Source organism: Tachysurus vachellii, chromosome 10 (genome assembly GCF_030014155.1).
Source record: "Tachysurus vachellii isolate PV-2020 chromosome 10, HZAU_Pvac_v1, whole genome shotgun sequence".
NCBI lineage: Eukaryota > Metazoa > Chordata > Actinopteri > Siluriformes > Bagridae > Tachysurus > Tachysurus vachellii.
The window spans coordinates 14440126-14462231 of record NC_083469.1 but is presented as its reverse complement, the minus strand read 5'-3'; the positions used below and the strand labels follow the sequence as shown (position 1 = coordinate 14462231).

General features: G+C 37.3%; 2 protein-coding genes across 3 annotated transcripts; one reads left to right on the top strand and one right to left on the bottom strand.

Annotated features, from left to right (window-relative positions):
- The first annotated feature begins 2949 nt into the window (after nucleotides 1–2949).
- On the top strand, nucleotides 2950–6303 carry LOC132852141 (transmembrane protein 179). The gene is made up of 4 exons (XM_060879198.1): nucleotides 2950–3297; nucleotides 4045–4182; nucleotides 4654–4732; nucleotides 4852–6303. The coding sequence occupies exons 1-4, from the start codon at nucleotides 2996–2998 to the stop codon at nucleotides 5032–5034; spliced, it is 702 nt and encodes a 233-aa protein (XP_060735181.1). The 5' UTR covers nucleotides 2950–2995; the 3' UTR covers nucleotides 5035–6303.
- Nucleotides 6304–7715: 1412 nt separating this feature from the next.
- c10h14orf180 (chromosome 10 C14orf180 homolog) lies at nucleotides 7716–21722 on the bottom strand. 2 transcript variants are annotated; one of them, XM_060879706.1, is made up of 10 exons: nucleotides 21368–21722; nucleotides 20005–20035; nucleotides 18187–18273; nucleotides 16913–17033; nucleotides 12906–12936; nucleotides 12424–12532; nucleotides 11255–11409; nucleotides 11033–11150; nucleotides 10465–10491; nucleotides 7716–10256 (listed from the first exon to the last, which is right to left on the bottom strand). In XM_060879706.1, the coding sequence occupies exons 1-10, from the start codon at nucleotides 21518–21520 to the stop codon at nucleotides 10051–10053; spliced, it is 1038 nt and encodes a 345-aa protein (XP_060735689.1). In that variant the 5' UTR covers nucleotides 21521–21722; the 3' UTR covers nucleotides 7716–10050. The 2 variants fall into 2 exon arrangements, with proteins under 2 accessions (XP_060735689.1, XP_060735690.1); XM_060879707.1 differs by lacking the exon at nucleotides 10465–10491 and having other exon boundaries at nucleotides 21368–21717.
- Nucleotides 21723–22106: the final 384 nt, after the last annotated feature.

Genomic DNA, 22106 nt, shown 5'->3' with positions numbered 1-22106 from the left:
AGCCTGGTAGTATAAATGGGCTTGTTTGCTTGGTTGAGATGGTGCTAATTTTTTCCATTAAAAATGGATGAGCTCCCTGATGCTGCAGCAGCCTCCAGTGCAGCTGCTGTGTCTACATGTCTATATGAATAGAATTAAACTGAAATGTCTCTTTTTCAGGCTTGTTGCTGGGTAATACTAACACACAGGACAAAGTATGCCAGATGTATTGTGTGGGTCTCTGCAGATGTCCAGACTTCTGTAACGTGCATATAAAATTGCAGTAGCCTTAGTGGGCTCTTTATGTACATACAATTTGGTCTGCTACATACAGTATGACTCAAATGGAACTACTCTATTATGGTGCTAGAATAAGCTGTAAAAAGAAATACGTCTGCTACTGCTTTCTCTTTAAACTTCCTGATTAATAAGTCCTCTTTATTTTTGCCCATTTTATACAAACTCACCCAAGTCAATAACAAGATGGAGCATTTCTCTGACTTAGGGGGTGTTGGGTGTTGGATAAGACACAGTGAACACTTCAGGATTGCCTTGTTTCAAAGCTATGACTTTGTTTACATGCCTTGTTTCAAAGCTATGTCTTTGATTAGAACCATGAATCAGTCACCCGCCCCTTCTTCTTATGGCACCCTTGGTTCTACCTTATTATCCTACTGAAAAATCAGGTATAGTCTGAACAGTAACTGTACCAGCTTCAAAGAAAAACCTGGTCAACCATCTTTGCCAGCTGGTAAGTACTAGTGATAATTCCTGGAGTTATTCCTTCAAGCCTATATTATAGGGAAATTATTTGTAAAAAATAATTACGAAAATAGCAGTACGGCAAGTAGAAAATTAATTGATTAATTTGTTTAAAAGAAATGAAGCTGGAATATAACAGCATGAATGGGCTACCAGGCATGAAGGGGGTTTTCAATAAGATAAACAAGTAGCATGGCTTTCAGTTGCTTGTGCCTATTTATTAATTTGTAGAATATGTAATGTTATTGAAGTATGTTCTAATGTGGTGATTTTTTTTATAAATATCTGTAGAAAAATCTGTAGAATCAACACCATACCCCCGCACTGTGGTGAATCAACAACTGGCAGACGACCTGAACATGTTCCACTGTAGGTTTGAAAAAGCTCACCTTGAAAGAAAAAAGCTCACCTTGAAAATTCTCACCTCCTGTAACCCCTGACTCCAACACACTTAAAATTCAGTTCATTGAAGATGATCTGTGCCAGGTCTTCAGGAAGAACAAAAGAAGAAAGGCACCAGGCCCAGACAGTGTTTCAACAGTCTGTCTGAAAACCTGTGCTGACCAGCTGGCCCCCATCTTCACACGGATCTTCAACAGATCACTGGAGCTGTGTGAAGTCCCCTCATGCTTCAAAAGCTGCACCATCATCCCCGTCCCAAATAAATCCAAAATTGCCGGACTAAATGACTGGCTCTAATTTATGTGGTCATGAAATCCTTTGAAAGACTGGTTCTGGCTTATCTGAAGGACATCACTGGACCATTACTGGACCCTCTGCTGTTTGCCTACAGAGCAAACAGGTCTGTGAATGATGCAGTCAATATGGGACTGCATTATGTTCTGCAGCATCTGGACAGACAGGGACATATGCGAGGATCCTGTTTGTGGACTTCAGCTCTGCTTTTAACACCATCATCCCATCACTCCTACAGCCCAAATTAACCCAGCTCTCCATGCCCTCCTCTGTCTGTCAGTGGATCACCAGCTTTCTGACAGACAGGCAGCAGCTAGTACGACTGGGAAAACTAAAATCCAGCACCCGCACCATCAGCACTGGCACTCCTCAGGGTTGTGTCCTCTCCCCACTGCTTTTCTCTCTGTACACAAAAGACTGCACCTCTAATGACCCCTCTGTCAAGCTCCTGAGGTTTGCAGACGACACCACACTGATCGTCCTCATCCAGGACGGTGACGAGTCTGCTTACAGACTGGAGGTTGAACGGCTGGCTGTCTGGTGCAGTCTTAACAACCTGGAGCTGAACATGCTCAAGACAGTGGAGATGATCGTGGACTTCAGGAGAAACCCCCCTGCTCTTCCCCCACTCACCATCATGGACAGCATTGTGACAGCAGTGGAGTCATTCAGATTCCTCAATCTCCACAATCTCTCAGGACCTGAAGTGGGACATTCACATTGACTCCATTGTGAAAAAGGCTGTGGCAGGATCTGCTGAAACAGTTCTACACTGCCATCATCGAATCCATCCTCTGCACTTCAGTGACTGTTTGGTTCAGCTCAGCTACCAAATCCGACCTCAGGAGACTACAGAGGGTAGTCCGGACTGCTGATCGAACCATTGGTACAACACTCCCCACTCTCCAAGATCTGTACTTCTCCAGAGTGAGCAAAAGGGCAAAGACAATCACTCTGGACCCCTCACATCCAGCACACTCACTCTTCGAACTGTTGCCATCTGGTCGACGCTACAGAGACCTGAGCACCAGAACGACCAGACATAGGAACAGTTTCTTCCCTCAGGCAATCCATCTGATGAACACTTGACATACACAGAACACACAACACTACATTATTTACTTAAAACACATACTTACTTATTTATATTTCAATTTGCACATTTTTCCACTGTACATACAACTGTCTATATTATATACTGTATATGTTCATGTCTTGTCAATGCCATTCTGTTTACACTGTGGAGCTTCTGTACTAGAACAAATTCCTCGTATGTGAAAACATACCTGGTCTTATAAAGATCTTTCTGATTCTGGTCCTGAATACAGTTGTAAGCAATCAATCATATACTGGAACAACATAATCAGCATCATATATTGGAACAACAATTGGAAAACTTGTATTTTAAATTATTATTCCCTGTTCAAACGCTCTCTTTGTGCAGAATTTTTTTTTTTGCATTTTTTTATTCCGATACTGCCCTCTTCTCACGCCAGTAGAGTGGAACTGCGCATGCGCAGCACCGGTGCTCAGCTGCTTTAGCGCGAACCGGCTGAAAATGGCAAAAAATAATTTTATATTCACGCAGTGCGTCTTATATTTTTTGGCTTTCCTCTTTGGGTTTATCGCCGTAGTGCCTCTCTCTGAAAATGCGGAGGACTTCGGAGGAAAATGTTTGCTCTTCACACGGGGTATGTGGCAGAACGAGAACATCACGGTGTCCAAGCAGCGCTTCATGGTGGAGGACTGGGGACCAAAGTCCTCATGCAGCTTCATCACCTTCGTCGGCGTGGCCTCGCTCGTGCTGTCTGCTGTTCAGGCCTGGAGGCTGCTCTTCCTCATCTGCAAAGGCCATGACGAGTGAGTGTCTTTACATTTCACCTACATCTCCTGTAAAATATGACCTAGATTGATGCATTAAGTATGTTTGGGATGCACAAAACCCCAAACTGGAGCACATTACACTTGTAATAAGCTTTACTATATAGTAAAGGACACAGATGAACAGTGTGATTAAAGATCATGCAATATTTGATCCAATTATTTTTTTATGCTGGAAACCTTGTATACCATGAGTCATCAAATCACCCACAGGAACATATGGAGCATCTGTGATTATTTAGGATGCTCACAGCTCACAATAAAAAATGTGTTCCACCATAAATCATTTTATTACTAAGATTATATGCATATTGTATTCAAATACTGTATTTATTGCAAAATTCATTATGTTATACTTTTATAACTGATGGCTATCCCTTTTCATAAAAAAAAAAAAAAAAAAAGGTTGTAAGAGAAGAAAGAGTTTAAATACATTTTGTTATTTACGGCATCATTTATTTCGCATAGAGACGAAGTGCCTTAATCTAGCATCCATGCACCTACTCAATATGCAGCTGTTCAGTATTGTTAATTGTATATGTAATTATATGATGGCAAATCAACAGCACCAGACTGACACATTAGAGGGAGTGAGTGTGTTTTCTATTGTTGGATATAGTCATAAAACACGTCTGTTGTTTTATAAGTATCCTAATTTGACTTCTTTCAAATGCAGCTCTTGTAGATATCTCGCAGCATTCTGAACTTTTGCTTGCTTTTCCACAGCTCCATATTTAATGCCTTCTTGAACCTGCTGATCAGCTTGTTTGTGGTGTGTGCTGTGTTCCTGTCGAGCACCATTGTGACTGTGGGCTTTAACTTGTGGTGCGATGCTATTACAGAGGGGGGCAGCATGCCCAGCAGGTAAAATAATCTTTCAAGTGTATTTTAAGAATTTCAGGCTGCAATGATTAGTCAACACAATCAACTAACAAATTAAGCTTAAGCCATTATATTTGGATAGCCGAGGCATTGCGTCTGTTGTTCAACTGTGCTCAAAAAAGAAAAAGAAATTCAGTATGTTCAGTAATGACAGATATAATGCTATGTATCATTTAAACACTGCTAAGCCATTTAATGTTTTCCTTTTCATGTTAATGTACACAAGAAACTGACAGTCACATACATATATCATTTCGCATACAGAAAGTAAGAAAGTAGCTATCTGGTGTATTATCAGAAGCAGAATTTGTGAAATTCAACTCCAGTGTCTTGAACATTGATTCATATTTCATATAAATATGAATTTTAATCTTTCAGATATTATGTAATGTCTGTAAGTGAATGAATTCTAAGAACTTTAACGGTAGTAGTTTACGTCCTTTTTTTTTCTAGCTGTGAGGATTTACAAGACACTGATTTGGAGCTGGGCTTAGACAACTCTTCATACTATGACCAGTTTGCCATTGCACAAGTAAGTGTGATCTGAATATATTATATGTAATCAGAACCATTGAGTTTAGTATTTATTTATTTGTTTGTTATTCTCTGTTTATTTGAAAACATAATACATGGCACTACTTTCCCCTGTAGTTTGGACTTTGGGCTGCTTGGTTGACCTGGTTGGGTATCACTTTCATGGCCTTCCTGAAGGTCTACTATAACTACCGTCAGGAAGACCTGCTGGACAGCCTGATCCACGAGAAGGAGTTCCTGCTGGGCCGCTCCTCACGCCGCTGCTCTGACGTACTGGATAAGAAAAGTTCCATGATCTGAATCTCTCTAGAAGCACAGCACATGGTCTGATTGTCTGAATGTGATGATTCGAGCTGAGACACAAAGCTGACAGGCACTGAAATGATTAGTATGTCAAGGTTGTTTTTGCCACAGACATGTTGTGCTTGAACTGTTAATGCACCTTAAACAGCTCCTGACAACCTGTCTGTAATCTGTGGGAGGCCAGTAAAACTGAATCAAACATCGACATCTAAATCGACATGTAAAAGGCTGTCTGCAAGCTTACCCCAAAGACTTCTTTATTAAAAATCTAAATTTAACTTTTTATTCATTGCTTAATAATAAATATTAAATGTTATGCATTTGATGTTGAGCTCTTCCCAGGGCAAAAATTCACCAAAATGAAATGAAAGAGATTTTGTTCTTAAGAATGAAAGGTCTGAAACACTATTGTGGCAAAGAGAACTTTGGCTCTTTTTTGGTCCCAGAATGTAGAGATTACTGCAGCCTTGATAGTTATACAGGGGCTTAAAATGTAAGTGACTGACTAATGACCTATAGTGCTATTAAATTATTGTGAAACCTGTTTACGCTACAATTAATCTAAATATTGCACATGTCCAGTAACACAAATACCATTATATCTTATTGTACTTTTACTTTACTAACCTCAAATTTTGGGTACAAATTATTATACTGTATTTGTTATAGGCTTGAATTCTGTAATATGAGTCTCAAAATGAATTCAAATTCTGTTGGTGTTTTCTATCTACAGTATTTGGTCTAGATTGGTTTACAGTAGATATTTATTTTCTCTGGTTCTGTTCTTATCATTTCTTTATTATCTATATGTGTATGCATATACAGCAAGTGTGATGTATGTAAAGATGAGTACAACCATATAGGCAGTTCAATATGAAAATGTGTCTGCATTACCTTCTTACAGCTTCTAACAAAAGACCATAATGGACTTATTAATCATACAACATTTTTCAAATGAAACAAAATGGGTATTGAAGCAAAAAAAGGCATACAATTGCACAGTGTGTAGTCTTTCAGCATTACTTATTTTCTTGCAACGTGTAGGTATTTGCCACCTGAAATCTTGTTGCATGCTGGAATAAATGTGTGTGTGCATTTTCAATATACTCAGTTTAAAAATAGCCAAATTATCGTTTGTTGCCTCAATGCCATATTTATATTCTCTGTTCATTTAATTTGGAAAGTGCATGAATAATTATTTGAGCATATCTTTATAACCTGTTAAACCTTTGTACTCCATGTCCAATATAAAACACCTGCCATATTTATCTGTGCCCTTTTTTCTTTATATGTTTGCAGTTTGTTGTGAATTAATCTTCTAATTATAGGTTTTTATAACATCTGCTTTCCAGGTGTTTGTATTTGGTATTGCTTATTATGAAATATCAGAAAAATATTGACAGAATTAATTCACAGAATTAAGTGAATTCAGATGTCAAAACTTTTAAAAATGGGTTAGGAATTAAGAGAACATCTAATTCATTTAGATATAACATTTCCTTGTGTTCTTGATAACTGTAATGTAATTACTTATCTAATTACTCTTTGAACCTCTGACATACAAAAGACCAAAAGAAAGTGTTTAGTGTTTAAAGTGTTAACCTGCCAGAAGCCACCAGAGCAGCTATAATGTGCCTTGGTATAAATTCTACAAGTCTCTGGCACTATACTGAATGACTGAACATTATTCTTCCAAAACTATTCCCTCAGTTGGCATTTTGATGATGGTGTTGGCGAGAGCTGCTACTAAAATCTCTCGCAGGTGTTCATATAATGTATTTTATAGCTACCAATCACAGTGAGAGGGGGCACGGTGGCTTAGTGGTTAGCACGTTCGCCTCACACCTCCAGGGTCGGGGTTCGATTCCCGCCTCCGCCTTGTGTGTGTGGAGTTTGCATGTTCTCCCCGCGCCTCGGGGGTTCCGGGTACTCCGGTTTCCTCCCCCGGTCCAAAGACATGCATGCTAGGTTAACTGGCATCTCTGGAAAATTGTCCGTAGTGTGTGAGTGCGTTAGTGAATGAGAGTGTGTGTGTGTGTCCTGCGATGGGTTGGCACTCCGTCCAGGGTGTATCCTGCCTTGATGCCTGATGACGCCTGAGATAGGCACAGGCTCCCCGTGACCCGAGGTAGTTCGGATAAGCGGTAGAAGATGAATGAATGAATGAATGAATGAATCACAGTGATGTAGTAAGTGAACAGAAGTCTGTAGAATGGATGAGAAATTCTTCATGCAAGATATAGATAGATAATTAGGCAATTACTAATTTTGAATGATAAAAAATATGCTTATAAATAAACTTAGTTTTATAAATTAATAAATAAAATTAATAAATTAGTTAAAACGTCAGATGAGTGACAATGATACAACATTCAAATGCCTCAGTTTATTTAAAATTGGTTCAGTACTAAACTGCATGGGTTTCCTCCACACTGCCCAAAACATGTCAGGAGATGGATAAAGTTAAATTCTCTGAAGGTGTGTGTGTGTGTGTGTGTGTGTGTGAGTGTAGAGTGTGAGTGTGTGTGTGGGTGTATGTGTGTGTGAGTGTAGAGTGTAGAATTCCCTCACGGAATTCCTGGGATAGACTTTGATAAAGTGTTTGATAAAGTGTTTGCTGACAGTCAGTGAGTGAATAAAACATGCAGCAAATGAAAAGTGCTAGCATACGTCATCTCTCTGGTTGCAATGTTGTTTATTTGATGGCTTTTATTGATGACCTGTTACAATGTGATTTAAACTGAGAGAAAGGAGAGAACCTTAAAAAGGCACTTCTATTAAAAGCAGTCTCATACAGTGTCACTAATGTAAAGTGGAGAGGAAAAACTCCCAACAAAAACAATCCTGGAACATAAAGAGAGAATGTGCTCTGTCTGATGAGACTTTAGAGCAAATAAAGAATCAAATCATCTCGAGTCAGTTCCCTTTTAAATGAACATTGTCTTATATTGCCTTGAAGATCTGAAGTTCAAGTACAAACCATTTGGTTTGAATTTTCTTCAAACATTACACATGCACAGTATTAAGCTGTGCTATACAATGAATCATCATGCGCTGTATGTTGTTTAGCTATTTATGCATAATTATGTACAAATGTATGTAATTACTCTTCAGGATGATTTTCAGACATTGTATGTTACTGAGACAGTGATTAATTTCCTCACAAATGATCTCACAGTGGTTTTATTTTCTGCATATCACAGTACCTAATGAATTTGTTCAACATTTAGTTTAGTGTGTAAAGCCCCAGAGCTCCACCCACCAAGCAGCATGATACAGTACAATTAGCTAGATGAATAAGAGTGGAAACACATCTAATGTCCAGCATTAATCTGTAGCAGGGACCAAAAATGCTAAAGGACTGATCATTAATGAGTGATGATGAGGTTTAGTTAGTGTTGGAAACAAATGATTATAGACTGTTTACATAAATAATTTTTAAGTGAAAACACTCATTAAAAGGGATTATATCTGATACATACTTTACATACAAACATAAGATACACTGAGAATATTGAGTGTGTATTTGCTATAATCCCTTATCATGAGGCCATGTGAATCAATCTTTTTTGTAAAATAATTAATCTACATGGATATTTCAATTAAGCCATATAATATGAATGCTGGTACCACTGATGTACTGAAAACATTCATTCATTATTACAAATAATTTCTCAACAGATTGTTTGCCTGTTTCTTTAAACTGGTTTAACTTAAATTCCTTTAAAAATACAGCATTTTTCATTTTTTTTTCAGTATTATTGGTGTATATTAACAATCACAGAACGCACATTTTATTGCTTGAACATTTGATCATAGTTGGTACTGAATGCCTATTTATATCTGTTTACCACTGACTTTTAAAGGGTTCAAAATCGTCTTTAACATAAAATAAAACATGATATAATTAAAATCACAGAGAATGAGGTCAATTAAAAATTATTAAAAAAAGGAAAAAGTTCAAAATACAAAAATATTAAAATAAATAGAAGAATTATACACAAACAGACACACACGCACACACACGCACACACACACCAGCTGGTTCTTGCAAAAATAAACTCAACAGAAACAGGAATAATTCAAAACTACTCTGGACTTTTGTAAAATAAAAATTTCCATGCCCTTTGAATAATGAAGTAAATCTGACTTGGCAGAAAATATGGCTGGCTACACTGTGAAAGTTTTATTTCCCTTTTTTAGTAAACATTTGTGCTTAACATTATGCCGAAGTCTGATCATTTGAAACTGAGTCATATTGAGTATTGAGCGATTCTATGTACATTCAAATACACTATGCACAATAAAATGTATTACTTATCAATATTTTCTATTTACATGTGTAACTATTCAAAGTATGTTGGATTAATAGTGAAATAAATAATAGAGTTTTGCATTCTATCATTCTATATGGACAGCTGCAGTAAATACAAAAAATATTCTGTGAGATGTGTGTGATTTATGGAGAAGCAGAGCTGCAAAAGTGCATCTGTGTAATTATGTGGGACATTCAACATACTCAGTATATTAATTTAAAAAATGATCGAAAACTTCATACTAAATCTAGCTTTAATACAGTAAGATTTTGTTTGATGGTTCCTATGAGCATTCTTTGAATAGGTGGGAACAGATATTATTAAAAATTAAAAAAAAAAAAAAAAGTGCTACAAAGGGCATATATATATACTGTATATACAGTATAAATTGGAAATGTATCTACCTTACAGTTTAAATAAGAATATGGCATTGAATCATAAAGGGCATAAGAATGCCATCTGTGGATGGCGTGCAAATCTTTACATATTTTTCATAAGTGGATTTTGAAGGCATTTTCAGTTTCAGTGGGGACCATCAAATAAAGGGTCTTACGTTAAGTGCTCATTATTCCAAAGTTCTTCCATAAAACCATGAGTCTCAGCTTTGTACAGTAGTCTATGCTGTGCCATTGCTTGGCTTTCTGTATTCATGGGAGCATGGCTAGAGAACAGTGATGCCACTGGTAGTCTGATCTAATCACTGCATGGTCAGCCAGATCCAGCAGCCCCACAGGATTTGTTTGAACCGCAGCAGATATACAGCGAGTGCTGCCTGTAGTTCCTCACAGGCGCGATGGGGCCGTCGGCGGTGTGTGCAGTACAGAGCTAAACCCAATGCTGAAAGCAGCAGGAACAGACATGTAAGCAGGGCCAGATGAGGTCGGCTCTGATACGAGTCATATCCTGCAGATGGGAGAGAGCACAGAGGTAATAAGCAGCAACTCATAACTATTTAACTGGAAAACAAGGTGAAGTTCAGGTTTGCACATGCACTTATTTTTGACAACAGAATGTGTCAAGCTCACGCAAGATGAGTTCATATGTCATGCACATTACATTAACAATCACTGTTCAATGACACAATACACAATACACTACACAATACACTCACCTCCCAAAGAGTCATAGTACGGAATGTCTGGGAATCCAAAGTAATGAAAAAGCACTTTAGGTTTTGATTGCTTTATCTAACTATTAGATTCTCTAAGCTGAGATAAAACATGCCCAAAGACAACAGCAGCTGGAAGACCAATATTCATCAATCACAGTGTAGTCATGTTGCCATTTAAATTGAATGCCTTTGTAAAATATAAAAAAATAAAGAAATATAACAGGCACACAAAGAGAAACATGACAACTCTGTGTATTCCTAAAGAAGAAACAGCTAGCACATTAGACCAGACTATATATATTGTCTTCCTGTCGTAAAAAATAATAGCACAGACTACACAGTACCTCTTTTGCATGTATAATTGCATGTATAATTAATTATGTTTGTAACTTACTTGGACATGTAAGTGTGCTATTGAACCTGGTCGATTCATTAAATTCTGTCCCACAGGCAAAGATCTGTCACAACACCTTAAATTACTTTACTTATTTTCTATTTTCAAGACTAGTTTTTAATAATATAGCTCTCACTTTAGAGTGACTTGCAGGTCTCATGTTTAGTCACTTACCATGAACAGTAATCTCTGGCTCACTGAAACGAACGCGCCGCTCTGTTTTCCGTCTCTGAGTTAAGAATGGTTCGTTGGTCCTCTTTAGGATGGAGGTGGGGATCTTACGGTTGATGACCTATAGCCAGGGATATGAAAATGGTTCCTTCTTGGTGCATGAGCGATTATTTAATTCACTCTCTTATTAACCAACAATGCAACTAACAAATATCATTACAGTACCTTTGGTTTTGAAGTGTCTGATGGAAGATGTGGGTCTTTTCTGTGCAAGTGCTCAGAGTCTTTATCACTGAGGGTGAAACCGTTGAGTGTACTGTTGTATGACTCAAAGGCTGAGGATGATTTTGACATAGCTGACACGTACTGACTCAATGAGTCTGTGAAATGAGCAGGTAGTATTGAAGCACTTTTAGTTCATTATTTAAAGTACAATGCATACAGAAACATTTTGATGAGCAAAAGCGTTCCCTGTCAGATTTCTTATATACATTTTCAGCTGAAAAGGTATTGTGTAATGTCTTCGAAAGAATGGTTTTCCAAAAGGACTTAAATCATCATAGTTGTAGAACAAACATCACATTGGACACGTTGACATGATAAAAACTTCAGGAATCTTCTGCGATCGAAATCGAAAGCTTACTAGTAAGTAGTGCAATGTAATGACTAAAGTAATATATAGTGTACACAGTAATTAATGTGTTACTGTTCTTTTGCTTCACTTTAAATCCCAGCAAATCCGCCAGAGGACAGCTATTTTTGTATACCTCTTGTGGAAGGTTTGTGATCTTTGTAATAAGCAGAGGATGTGGCTAATATACACTCATTTTTCAGCAGGCTGTACCTTCTGCACCTGTACCAAGATGCTGAGCTGTACAGAAGATGCTGTACTGAAAGTGTTTTCTTAAAAAAAAGCTTGACTCAGTATCTCAGATGAACATAAGCTATATTTTTTTATAACCATGTGGAGCAGCATCTGGCATGCCTCCCAGCATAACAGAAACAAGAAGCATTTCATTTCTCCCCTTAAATCTTCAATAAGCTACAGTATAAAAACAATATGAGTAACATAAAAAATAAAAAAGAGGAATACTTGCTCTAATTTCGTTTACATTAGTAGATCTATTTTACTGAATTAAGTCAATTTTTTAAAAAGGTAATGATATATTTTATATATTTTGTAATAATTTGTAATATATATATATATATATATAACAACATTTAGTTATATATTTAAATATTACCAACATTTTTTAAATATATTTTTATAATTGAAATTATAATAAATTGGGATTTAAAAAAACTGGCATTTTAATAAAGGGGAATTTTAGTTTCGGTTTGTACAGTTAATGTAGTGGGACAACATTTTAACTTCCTCCAGCAGCTTATTGTACCTGTGTATTCAGTCTTGCCAATCTCAGCATAGACAGTGCCCAGTAGCTCCAGGCTCCTGGCTGTGATGGGGTGATCATTACCAAATGCTCGTTGGTGTATTTTTGTGGCCTAAAACAAGCAGAGACAATATATGTAAAACCTGTAATAATAATAATAATAATAATAATAATAATAATAATAATAATAATACCTCAGGGTTTATTTACTGGTACTTCATGCAGGTACCATGACATACATACATACATACATACATACATACATACATACATACATACATACATACATACATATATAATATGGTGTTTCTGAGCTGTTGTGTGTCACTCTGACATACATACATACATGCATACATACATACATACATACATACATACATACTATACATACATACATACTATACATTCATACATACATACATACATACATACATACATACATACATACATACATACATACTATACATTCATGCATACATACACACCTTGCCGCTGTACTCTAAAGCAAGATGGGGTCTGAAAAGAAAACATTTTGTTTAAGGAAATAAGGACAATAAAAATATTCTCATAGAAATATAAGTGTACATTACACCGTACTGTGAATATACACACTGAAGACTCCTATGGTATCATTGTCTGGGGTTCATAATGTATTGTGTGAGTAAAACACACATGGTAATCACTTCATTGTCATAAAACAGTCAAAATGGACACAAGCAGTGGTGTATATTAGAACAGTGTAGTCATATTTTTATATTGAATCTACAGTGGATAAGATTTTTAGTTAAAATGACAACCATTACAATGTCTATAATATGGTGTTTCTGAGCTGTTGTGTGTCACTCTGACATACAGTACATACATACATACATACATGCATACATGCATACTATACAGTACATACTATACAAACCATACATACCATGCATACATATACATACATACATACATGCATACTATACATACTATACATACATACATAATATGGTGTTTCTGAGCTGTAAATCTGACATACATACATACATACATAAATACATACATACATACATATATAATATGATGTTTCTGAGCTTTTGTGTGTCACTCTGACATACATACATACATACATACATACATACATACTATACTATTTCTGAGCTGTTGTGTGTCACTCTGATAGATCTGAAATAGTAATTCACTGGCTGTGCTTTGTCTAGAAGGTCAGGTTAGATTTAACAGAAAATGTGTGTGCATTAGGCAAGTATGATTACAGGGTAACAGACTAAAGCCTTCAGTCAAACAGATTTGAGAGAGAGAGAGAGAGAGAGAGAGAGAGAGAGAGAGAGAGAGAGAGAGAGAGAGAGAGAGAGAGAGAGAGAGAGCATGAGAGTGTAAAAAACAGGTTTCTGCAAAAGAAAAATGGATTCTGTATGATGGAGTTCTGGTAAGGCATTTATTCAGTTGTCAAGCTGTTATAGCATGAAAACTCATTATTGTCAGCTAGTAGCTTGTTCTTGTAATTATAACATTGTACAGAACAGCATCAAGATTTGACAATACTGTAGAGCATTGAACTGGTGATGAAGACCACATGTTGCTGATACAAATAACTCTTAGCATTTAGGAAACACTCAACTGAATTCAACAAAGGCCTCATTTCAGGTCATCCTTGAGAAAATCCTGAATGATGTTCTTATTAATGTGAGAGAGATTTATAGCATTTTCTATTACATCATAGCACAACTTTACACTATATATTTATAGTGCATGATAAACTGTATATGTAGTGTATTTAGATGTTTGTTTTGTATATTTGGGCACCAAACGCACCAAAAGAGTGTCATGGACTGGAATGGACAAAAATAACTTGAGACTAAAAATAGCATTGCAGTAGTTCATTTAAAAAGATTACATCTAATCCATGGTGGAAATTTGGCAATGTGATCTGGCACACTTACATACGTACAAAATACCTTCAGTACTACAACAAGGCTTTGCATTGTCAGGTATGTGCTTCTATTTCAGTGTATTATGAATCCTAAAACACGTGCACTTTGATTGCAGCTGACATGTCTAATAGAGGCCATGCAAATTAGCTAGATTAGTTTATATTGTTTTGTAAGTCACTTTGAATATAAGATGTTTGCTAAATGACTTAATGTAACTGTAAATGTAGAGGCAGTAGGATGTGTGACCTTTGCCATCAAACATGGAGTTGTTCTGTCCTTGTGAATGTAGGGCGATGTATTAGATATACACTGCCCCGGTTATTTGATACTCTAATTTCCATCACATTTGGTTTGTGAGTCTTTCATAGGTATACATGGTATGCACACATTTCTGTCTTATTGCTGTCTATGGAATACTGTAAATCCTTCTTTAAAATGCATGGTTAAGGCCTACAGTATCACGTCTGCATTTCACCTGTACATCTGTTCTTTCTCTGCGAGGCTGATTTCAAAGTTGTTATTCCTTAACCCTAATCCAGTTTCACTTAGTAATGGATTGGTGTCAGTTTGCTTGGTTTTGGACTGTTCATGTGGGACATGTGATCGGCAGTTACACAGAGGCTCTCAGAAGAGAATGCCTTCAGTGAGGCAGCACCGCTAGCCGTCGCTTCACTGAAAGATTCAAGAGGCTTATTCACTCTGTGGGGTGAGCAAATAAAAGTGTGTGTGCATATTGATGGATGGCTTTAGCAATCCTACAAATGTTTGCAATTAGTTACACCTGAGACTGCTGATGATGTCAGACAACCTTATCTATTTTTAGCAGATGCAAATGGAGATAAAACTGCAGGCTCAGAATGGGCCGACTCTAAAACTGTCTCACTTCACCACTAGCTGACTGCAGTTCCTGGAATCAACACACAGCTGCAGTAGTGAAAATGCTAAGAAAGTATGTTTTTGTGAATTTTTTTTAACACACCACACGGTCCTTCTGACTTTAAAGAAACACCATCCTTAACAGTTCATAAGCAAATTCCGCTGAGCTGGAGTGTTTATGTCTAGAGAGTGAAACTGAAAATAAAGGTACCTGCTTTTTCAGTGTGCATGAACACTGCCCTTTTGTGATTTCCACTGTTACCTGACCCTCTGTACCCAGGCTGAGATTAAAAGATTACAATGCAAATACTAACATGTATCCTTGTGTCCTTGTTCACATAATAAAACAAAGATGATGATTGTTTTCAAACTCTAGCTCAATAAAAAAAATCTAAATCACAGTTTATATATATTTAATGTCAGCTGAATTATTTTAGCATCAGTTCTGCATCCTCTGCAGAATAATGTTAAATGTTACAAAAAGACTAAAGTCTGTAGTCAGTGGCAACAAAGGTGGGCATAAGCATGGATGCCTGTGTCCAAGTGTAAAGTACATGGTGGCCATAAAAGTTCTCCCTGGCCATGTTAATCCCTCTGAGGAAACAGGATACCAGTGTGAGGGTGCCCTAGTAACACCTGAAGCCTGTGAAGTCACATAACACTCATCACTTTCCTGCCTTTTTAACCTTTGTGGTTCAGTTTAATCAACCATTTTCCATTTTCCACACACACACACACACACACACACACACACACACACACACACACACACACACACACACACACACACACACACACACAATGCTCCATGACACACAACAGTAGTTGTTAAAGGAAATATAAAATCTTTGTATAACATATTAACTGGTTGTTCTTAAGTCCTCAATGTGCTCTAAATGAGTGCGGTGAGTTTATAATATGCAGAAACATGTAGAGACTGAAACCTGTGTAGCCAACAGATAAAGACTCTCAGGTTTTAACAGTGAAACATAAATATATAAATATGTGATGTTACAAATGCATAATTAGTGCTAAAGTGCAAATATTTTTGCCTTTTACAATTAGATTATCTAACATTTCTTACCATTCCTTAATTCCTATATGTAGTCCAGGGATAGAGACTAAATTAAAAAAATAGTGTTAAATTTTAAATGTAACAGTATTTAAAATCGGTTAATTTACATAAAATGTTAATATATGGGGTAGTCAAATCTGTTAGTAGTGTTATGTGGGGTAGTCCGATCTGTTATGGCAGTAAGTGTAAGGCTAAAATGCTCAAGTGATATAGAAATACTAAAAGATAATAATAAAACATAGTGTAGCACATAATAGGACAGACTCTAGTACTCTACACTAGATACACATAGGACTGAAATACACATAGGACAAAATTCTGACTTCCTATTTTATAAATTATTCACCACATATCCACAGTGGGACTCCACTAAACCCTTACTACCAGGAGAGCGTTTTCTGTTAACAGCTGTTTAATGATGTAAATTTAATTTGATGGCTCTTCAATAGATTTTTCTGATTTCTATCAAAACACAAAACATTTCAAATAATAAAATGAGATGATATATAATGAAGAAAATGGTATAACATCATACCCTTTACACAAATAGACACATTATACACTTTCATCTGAACGATGAAAAGTGCACTAGCATGGTTAGAAAAACTTGTACCTTTTACTCATGATGCAAAGCTGGGCCAGCCTTTCAAGATCCTGGGCCTGCGAGGCCTGTGCTGATAACTCCTCTTGGGAGAACCATCCTGGAGAACCCAGTGTACTTTCCTCCTGAGTGCCTAGTACACAAAAATACACCAAATTAGAAAACCCAAGCCAGTATGCCACTAAAGCCGGAACTCTTCAGCGGTCTGAGGACACACCGCACGAGCACAAGAAGGAACAGACTATGTAGAAAGAGAGAGAAAGGAAGGACAGGACACCTGATTTTGCCACACCCAGATATTCAAATGTTCTTAGGCACACATGGTCACACACTTAGCAAACACTACTTCAAATACTATCAAGAGGGAAAGTAAGAAGAGAATACTGGTAAAAACCAACAACATAAATTTTGAAGAATATGTCAGGTTGATAAAAAAAAACTAAAAAAACCCCCACAAAACTTTAATATCTTAAAATAAACTACTTGAAAACTTTTAAAACTTTAACTATATATACTGTATATATTTATGAATATATGTTATCTCTATGCACGGTTGTCCAACCAGGCTTGAAAGGAGAAAGTAATATTGTTAACTATATAAAATAAACATAAAAGAATAAATCGCAAACTGAAGTGAGTTGCCAAACTAGAGAGCTCCAAACAGCAGGCTTCTGTAAATATGAGACTCAAGAGGCAGCAGATCTTTATCCTGACACTACTCACTGGAGTCTCATTGAGTAAAACAGCAGTCCTCTCTACAGGGAGGCAGTCACAGCAATACAATTGGCAAGTGCTGAGTCAGGCTTCAGTATATCCCAGACTCCAACGGCTCTTGAACGAAATGAGTAGACTAGCCATTTATCTGTCTGTGGTGAAGCACACTTTCATTCTGAACACACACACAAGCTGCGTGCTGCTTCAGCAACATCAGACAACTAGGACAACACCATGCTGACATGCATCAGACGAGGAGACAAATGGCTTTTCTTGCTCAGTAAATTATGATGAGCGTGGGCTAAATGCACTGTTGCACTCTACAGGGAGTTAAAACTTCACTTTTTTTAGTCTAAATTGAATAATTTACAATGCCATTCTAGTGAATGCATGCCCATCAACCCCATACAGTAAGCATCATTATAGTTCTTTTTTAACAGACTACTTAAGTGATACATTGGTGTTCCCATAATAAGATGTTTTAAATAACCTAAAACCATAACAATAAATGATCCTGTAGAACCAGACAGAACTATGAAGGAGTTGCTGGATGAATCATTAAACTGACTTGCCTGTGCTTCTCTGTAGAGCCGTGAGTTCGATCAATGCCACCTCATAGAACATCTTCTCTGCCTGAATGAACTGCAGTGCTTTCTCATCTGTTTTATATGAGTGAAGGAGCAGACTTGCTTATCATGAGAAGTGCTGAGTTGTTAGGACATACATCCAGGCTCTTAGAATCAATTTAAATAAATAAATAAAAACATTCACAGCTAATACATGTGATGTATTGTTCCAATGCAATACAATTCTTTCTCGGATGAAGCAATGGAGCTGCTTTTCTACACCTCAGCGAGAGTTGTGATTGGGCAGTGTTGTCTGCACCATAGAAAGACATAAAGCATGTGCTGGAACTATTACTAGACACTATTAATAGACATAGTATTTAAAGTGTATTTACATAGACAAAGGCATGCAGAAAGGACAAAAACAAATCTCTTTGTAACAGGATAGTGTTTGAGCATAAGGAAAATATACTTAAAATAGATATGAATTGGCTAGTTAGTAGGGTTATATTACTAGAAAAGTTTCTATTTTGGTATGGCATGTTATGAACATAACTTTATTATTAATATCTGGCACTGTTATGTATACAATTGCATACCCGTGCTATTCACTGAGGTCGATTTTCAATGGCAAGTAAAATCATTCCAGGTAACTTAGCATTCTATCGGACTGGAAAAATTGTGACAGAAGACTAATTACAGCATCTGATTCCAAGATAGCACCACTGATCTTTCAGATGTCTGACTCATAGGCAAACACTCAGAGCTAAGCAACCACCAGCACCGATGCCATGGCATGTTGGCAGATCCCAGCTGTACTTAAATTAGGAATGTGATTACCCTGTGTTTAATCTAATATGTGACTTGTCATTAGAGATTGTTTGTGTCGCTCTTGCCAAAGTGCTAATATAAAATGGCATTTATTCTGAATTTTGACAGTCTGTATATTCCCAGTTCCTTCTATTACAATGAATCGATGGCTATCACAATCACGTGTGTATGCAGATTCAAATTGTGCACTAAATATTGTGCTTCAAATGATTGTAGCTTTGCTCTAGAAATTTGCCCGTGGTTGAGGCGAAATGATAATCATATGAACATTCAGCCAATCTTAATAAAACCTACACACAAACATTAAAATCAACCTTGCTAAACACAGTCAAGGTAAAGTATGCTCATGGTTAGTTGTATCATCTATATTAAGGGCCTTACTGTTCCAACCCAGCAGGTTATTAGAGTTTATCTGAGATTTTACTTAGACTTTTAATCAGACAGAGAACCAATCAGGACCGCACTGCACTGGACAGAAAGAAATGATCTGGGAAATGAATGTAGAGCGAATGTTGATTTTTGATTGCAGGTTAATGGCATGAAAAGTGAAATCATCTCCTCTGAATGCTGGAATGTTTAAGGTCTATTTGCATCCAGGGCTATACACATACACAAGAGATGTTTGGCTGTAGATCCGATATGCTTTTCTTTAGATTTTTTTGTTAAATGAAAACAAATGATAAACATCTGCATATCATTTTAAAAGAGAACAAAACAAGACAACAACATTCTAGTCAACGCAAAAGATGAATGGATGCGTACACTCTAGACATGATAAGTGATTTATTTCCTTCTCAAAAAAATCAAAATGATTTATTGATTTAATGTAAACTTTGACAATTTTCTCTGGGACAAATGCACAGATAAGTATAGGTGAGTGTTGGAGTACTCAAAGGTTTTGCAGAGTGTGTGAAGGCTAAAATGCTCTAGGCCTTAATTTATGTCACCACAGTGGATGAGAAGAAACCCAGAGGAATTTTCAGGAAAGGATACAATTCTTCTCATCGATGAAGAGCTCAGCAATCTAACAGAGAATACAAAAACACATACAACTTTATCTAACATCATATACTAAACATCAAAACCTATGATTTAAAAAAAATTATCAACAATTCTCTTCCAAGACAAAAAAATCTGTGTAATTCTAGTGACTCTTGTACTAGTATTCAACACTGCAGCACTGGTGAATTCAGCATAAGTGAAAGAGCTTGTTTGTGTGACCAGACTCTGTGTCATGTCACACATTCTTTTATGCTTACGTTACTGTTTATGTACTGCCTATTTCCTGGGACACTTGGAAACGTCCACACAGGTTATGCTGATTAAATATTATCAGAGAATAGAGCTATTATTTGAATGAGCGACATCAGACAGTCACTTTAAAGTCACTTTAAAGTCTAGATTAGACAAGGGCATGTTCATGTGAAGACATAAACAGTAGCATGAAATGTTAAACGGAAAGTCCTACTGGATAATGCTCGATCATGTGGCCGTGTGCATTATTAAAACTGAATACTTGTACAAAGAAAAAAAAACATTTTACTTCTACCATTTTTATTTAGACGTTTAAAATACTCTTTAAAATACACAATGACTGTATTTTATACATCAATCAAATTTCAGTTTATCAGTTTGACATTTTCATTCTGATTCATCTGTAATGAACTTTTAGTAATGAACAAGCCACCAGACTGAGGTGTGGAACTTGAGGATGAGCGTCTCTGATCCCACCTCTGTAAAACTCAGTAAGATCTTGACACTTTATCTCAGCAGTATAATTTCTCAGTTCTTTGTCCACCTCTGATCCAGAAGTACAATCATTAGTTACTTACAGTGACAATTAAACTAATCACACAATAACAGACATGCAGTGTGTTTTAAAATGTCATTATCTGTATGCGCATATATGTTACATGTTTGTCATTAAAGGTGAATGTTTTCATTAGCAATGTTACAGCACTAGCCTGATTTATGTTAGTGTGCTATTACATCAATACACGCCGCATACCATCCTTGACTGTTTGGGTCCTGATTGCTAATGGACCTCTGTTCACTGACTGTGTCTAAATGCTCGGCACATTCTCATGCCTGTCCCTGTGTATGCAGACTGAGCCATCATGCCATACATGCAGAGATGAATCTAGGTCACATATGACATCTTTGAGTTGTGCATAACATTTACATAACAGTAGCTTTTTAAGAGTACCAGTACAAATCACTCTGGAAAAGCAATAGCTTATGATTAATTCTATACTACATATTTGTGTCCTGCTGTAGAGGTGTAGAGTTTATGAATGCAGTCTGCATATCCTGATGCATTCTGATGTGAAGCTCTGTCCTGCAGGCTGAGGCTCACCTGATGCAGGCAGTTTGGCAGCGAGTGAAAGCTCTGCACATGGGTCAGCCCCAGTAGGCAGCTAAGGAAGCACTGCAGAGCCGCCCTGGAGTCACCCTCCTGCTGAAAGCGCCTGCCCTGCTCGAACAGGCCCTCACGGCCCCCGTTCAGCATCCCTTGCTTGGCACTACCCACCTCTGTGCACGGCCACACGCGTTCATGCAGCACCCAGCAGATGCACCTCCCATCTGAGCTGCACAAGCTCTCAGTGCCATGTATGAAGATATAGCACTGCAGGCATGTGGAGAGGACAGGGGATGAAAAGACACTGAAAAAAATACAAGAGCGAAGAATGAAAAGAGTGGGTGGAGAGATCACAGCTGCCTCTTCTAACAGCTATTCTGTAAGACTCAAGGTTAGGTAGCGTGGGCGAGCGACAGCGAGGGAGGGAGGCAGAGAGAGGAGAAGGGAGGGAGGCAGTAAGAGAGAAAAGGGGGGTGGAGGGGGGAATGGATGTTGAGGGAGAGAGAGGGAGGGAGGAAGGGAGGTAGAGGGAGAGAGGGGGAGCTCTGTTCTGTCTCCACCCACACTTTCACACTAGAAGCGCCTGGACTGTAACAGGGGTTTTAATCATACCGTACAAATACTGCTATGTGCTCTGAATATACTAGACATCTTGACACGCAGGTATTAGTTCCACAGTTAATTTTTATTTTAGTTATAAATTGTTTTATGATAGTAGATTTTATTCACCTTAACA